The 4307-nt window shown below is 49.0% G+C and overlaps 1 protein-coding gene across 1 annotated transcript in view; it reads left to right on the forward strand.

Annotated features, from left to right (window-relative positions):
* LOC118409984 (ankycorbin-like) overlaps window positions 1-4307 on the forward strand; it is a 21618-nt gene that overhangs the window by 15638 nt on the left and 1673 nt on the right. Inside the window, exons 5-7 of the mRNA XM_035811414.1 lie at window positions 1155-1211; window positions 1383-1453; window positions 1665-1774. Coding sequence (XP_035667307.1) covers window positions 1155-1211; window positions 1383-1453; window positions 1665-1683 — 147 coding nt within the window. The 3' untranslated portion in view covers window positions 1684-1774. The remainder of the gene's footprint in view (window positions 1-1154; window positions 1212-1382; window positions 1454-1664; window positions 1775-4307) is intronic.

Consider the following 4307-nt stretch of genomic DNA (forward strand, 5'->3'; position numbering starts at 1 on the left):
TACATGTCAATGTCTAGTCATGTCTGCAGAATATTTACTAACACACAAATCTACTACAAATTTACAACAGACTAAGTCCAGCAAAATAGACATTAAAGTACAGCATTTTTACAAATACTAGTAAAAGGAACAACCAAACTCCATACATGCGTGAACCCATCCCCAAAATACTGAAGACTAAAATGTCCTTCAAAAAATCAATTTTGTCGCCACAATGATCTCAGAAGTCACACATATTTCATGACTGTGTCAAAATGATATGCAATTGAAAATTACAGATAAAAAACGGCAGGACTCATGCCCATAGCGATCTCCGCAGAACAACGCCCCCCTCCCCACCTTTAGCCATTATCGCTAAAATTGCGGCTTATACCCGTTCTAAAAAGGAGGAAATTTTCTAGAACACCATCAGCACCAAACCAACAATGTAGAAGCATGGTGGAGACTTTGATTCATTCAAGAAAATTTTTAGATTTGGTTTAACCCACCGCGAAAGGCAAATAAAATCATTTTTTCTTCGAAGAAACAACCCGCAAATGTGCAAATGTCCGTGCACTAACAATACGGCTGGCTGTCCCCGAGCAAGCAACTGGTCAACTTTAAAAACTCAAAAATTCTTTGCATCGCAAGACAAACAAAGACAAAATGGCGGAATCGACTCACGACACCCCAAACAATCACGGAAAAACAACAAAAACTACGACAAATTCCATGAAAATAACAAGTTAGACCAGTCAAATCACATGAAAAAATGAAGAAATGGACCGCTTACCCGACGATTTGGCCGCCATTCCGGCCAGAAATTGTTGATTCTCGTGGTTTTTCGCCGATCAAAATTGGCTTCAGCGCTTTCCCCTTGTTTCCACAAGGGTTCTACAAGACGGATATGACGTATTTTGACCTTTGAACTGTTCTCCAAGCAGATATAGAGCCAAAATTCGCATTGAAAATGAACGGAGAGATAGCTTGGCATGGAAGGATCGGGTTCGCGGGGAAAATGACGTCATGACCCGGAGCGCACGCTGATGGGCTGAAATTGGCTGAAGAAAGGTTACTAAATCTAGTTACCTTTCCTACTGATGCTAGTACATCAACAGGGGCTTATTTGTTGCTGCTGCTTTATGTTAGGAACATGACATTTCTCTGTTTTACAGAAAAGGTGCCTGTGTCCAGTGAAGATACAGACGGAATGTCCCCTTTACACCATGCAGGTGACCTGACCTTTCACATTTAACCTTTCACATTTAACCTTTTAATTTAACCTTTCACAGTTGTCTTTGACTTGTTTATGTGTGTTTCGATGTGTGTGCTTCTGTGTTTATATATTGCCTTGTTGTATGATATGAAATGAATGTATAACCTTTGTGTTGTCCTGTTCTCAGCTATCGGAGGCCACATCTCAGCAGCCCTGGTCCTGTTGCAGCACCAGGCTCCCATCAATGCACAGGACAAGGTCAGGCTTCGTCTTCTCTTCACCTACTGTATCATTCATTCATTCATTCATTCATTCGTTCATTCATTCATTCATTCGTTCATTCAAAGGCCTATGGCTAATTGGGATTACCTTTACCAGTTTACCTTAATTTGTGTGTTATGTATTTTGTTATCCACTTTCACATTCTTTGAATTGGTTTGTTTTCCCTGCTGTGTGCTATTGTCTGTAGGAGGGTAAGACCCCCCTGATGCATGCTGCCAGTCTGGGACATGTGCACATGGTGAAACTGCTGGTGGATCAGGGAGCGGACATGAATGCACAGGACGGAGTCACTAACAGGTAATACAGATAACTTCACATCCACATAGGAGGGCCCCTCATGGAGGAATGCATTGTCAGATGAGTAAATGTATGTACCAAAGAACAAATTCGACAAAGGAATTCACACCTATGGTACCAAGGGATCTATGCGTCTGTCAGGGAACCGACTCAGTCCAAGACTCCAACGCGTAACTGGAGGGGAACTCCTTTTAATCTGCTTCCTAAACCTACGTACAACAATGACTAGAACTATGAGAGCATCTGAGATCACGTCTGTCTCCCAGGGAGTCTCCGTCTCCACTGGCCACTGACCTACTTAGGGCTCTATCTTTAGAAATCTGCGGGCCGGCTCAAATCATTCTAGATGACCCCGTCACATATCCTCCCTTTTTCCCTTGATTGAAACCATTTCAATCACAAATCTAGTCGCCAACTCTATTAGAATAACGATACAGTTAACCTTCACTAGAAACTTACTTAACAAACCAATAATAGCTACCACGTCGATAAATGGAACTAATTGAAAACAAAGGTTACACATTGCCGAACTTTGTTACATATCGCTAAACTAATAAATCGTCAGTTCATCAGTCCGAGTTCACTCCACGATACAGGGCTGCAGACACCAGCTCTGAAGAAGCTCTCTCTCTTCCCGCCACATCTTCTGTTGTGCCAGCTTCTCCTCGATTTCACGCTCCCTCGCGGCTGTGTCTACAGGTTTTGCGTCCCCGTATATATCTCTCCGTGAGTTCCCGTGTGACAAGGGCGGAGGGCTCTCAACAGGTATGGTACGTGCCGCCAACCGAAGCTTTGGCCTTGCCGCAAGACCCCTTCTGTGGGCGTCCCCATAACGCGAGCCCAAGTCACGCTCACCTCCCCCATAGGACCTGCCACGGCCATTGTAGCCACGAACACTCGACTTGAATCCTTGGTCTCCGCCGTAGCTCCGGTCCTGCCTGTCAAAGCCGCGACTTTTGCCACCATGGCGACCGGATACTGGCCCATTACCAGTGGAAACCTTCTCCCAGCCCCACGCGGTTCTGGGCTTCCGATTGAACTCCCGCGTTTCAGCTGTTGGAGTCACGGATGGCTCCTGCTTCCCGGACGCACACAGCTCTACCAGTTCAGCCAGATGGGGAACATCTCGTCCGACGATTGCAGGGCGCGGCAGGTTTGGGATCACTTTTGCATTTACCCTGTAGCTCCTATGCCCGACCCGGATCTCCACCCGAGCGCTGGGGTGCTTTCTTTCTTCCCCATGAATGCAAGTTATCCCGCCTTGGTTGTCAAGCCTGACTTTTCTGGCGTCTACCAGGCTCTCTCGGATCAGCGTATGTGTACTGCCGGTGTCTAACAGCAAGGGGAGCGCCGTTCCATCCACTTGGCCCCTGACGATGAACGCAGTCGGTGGAGATCCGGTCTTCATCTCGCCAAAGAAGGAACTAGCCCCCGAGGGCTGGACCTCCTGTTTCAACATGGGGCAGTCCCTTATAAAGTGGCTGGGGTCCCCGCAGTGGTCGCACGTGCCTGCCCCGCTCGTGGGCCCAGGCTGTGGGCGGCCACGGCCCTGCGCTGGCTTCGAATTCTTCTCCTCCTCCTCCTTTTTGCCAAGTTCCCTTCGATGAGCATTCAAGAAGTGCTTGGCCATCTCGGCCAGCTCCTCCAGCGATGCCGAGCCCCGCTCCCGGAGGTGCACCGCCAGGTCCCGCGGGCATGCGTCCATGAATTGCTCCTTCACAAACAGGTTCTTAAGACTCTCGTATGACTTTGTCGAGTCGGACAGCTCCAACCAACGCTCCAGGTAGTTCTCGAGCCGAACAATGAATTGCTGGGGGCTCTCCCCCGCCTCCGGCTTGTTGTTCCTGAACTTCTCACGAAACCCATCCTCTGTCAAGTTGTATCTCTCCATGAGGGCTTTCTTGACGGTTCGGTAAATCCGAGCTTCGTGACCAGGCAGCCTCGAGTATGCTTTGAGGGCCTCGCCTGACAACAGGGCACTTAAGTTTGGCGCCCATTGGTCCTCCGGCCACTTGTTTGATGCCGCGAACCTCTCAAACCTAAGGAGGTAAGCGTCCAAGTCATCTACCCCATCTTGGAAGGAGGGCAGCTTTGGGGCCTTCGCCCTAGCCTGCCCCACTGGCTCTGCTATAGGCCCGGCGGCAGCCAGCTCCCTCTCAATCCTCTTCATCTCTAACTGATGCCTCCTGTCTGCCTCCTTCTGTCTTTCTTCTGCCTCTCTTGCCTTCTCTCTCTCCTCGGCCTCTCTCTCCTTCTCTCTCTCTGCAGCTTCCAGCCTCCTTTTCTCAGCTTCTCTCTCCTTCTCTCTCTCCTCGGCCTCTCTCTCCTTCTCTCTCTCTGCAGCTTCCAGCCTCCTTTTCTCAGCTTCTCTCTCCTTCTCTCTCTCCTCGGCCTCTCTCTCCTTCTCTCTCTCTGCAGCTTCCAGCTTCCTCTTCTCAGCTTCCCTCTCCTTCTCTCTCTCCTCAGCTTCCAGCCTCATTTTCTGCACTTCCCTCTCCTTCGCTCTTTCTTCCCTCTCCAATGCTTGTTGCTC

This window comes from Branchiostoma floridae, chromosome 2, assembly GCF_000003815.2.
Source record: "Branchiostoma floridae strain S238N-H82 chromosome 2, Bfl_VNyyK, whole genome shotgun sequence".
Lineage (NCBI taxonomy): Eukaryota > Metazoa > Chordata > Leptocardii > Amphioxiformes > Branchiostomatidae > Branchiostoma > Branchiostoma floridae.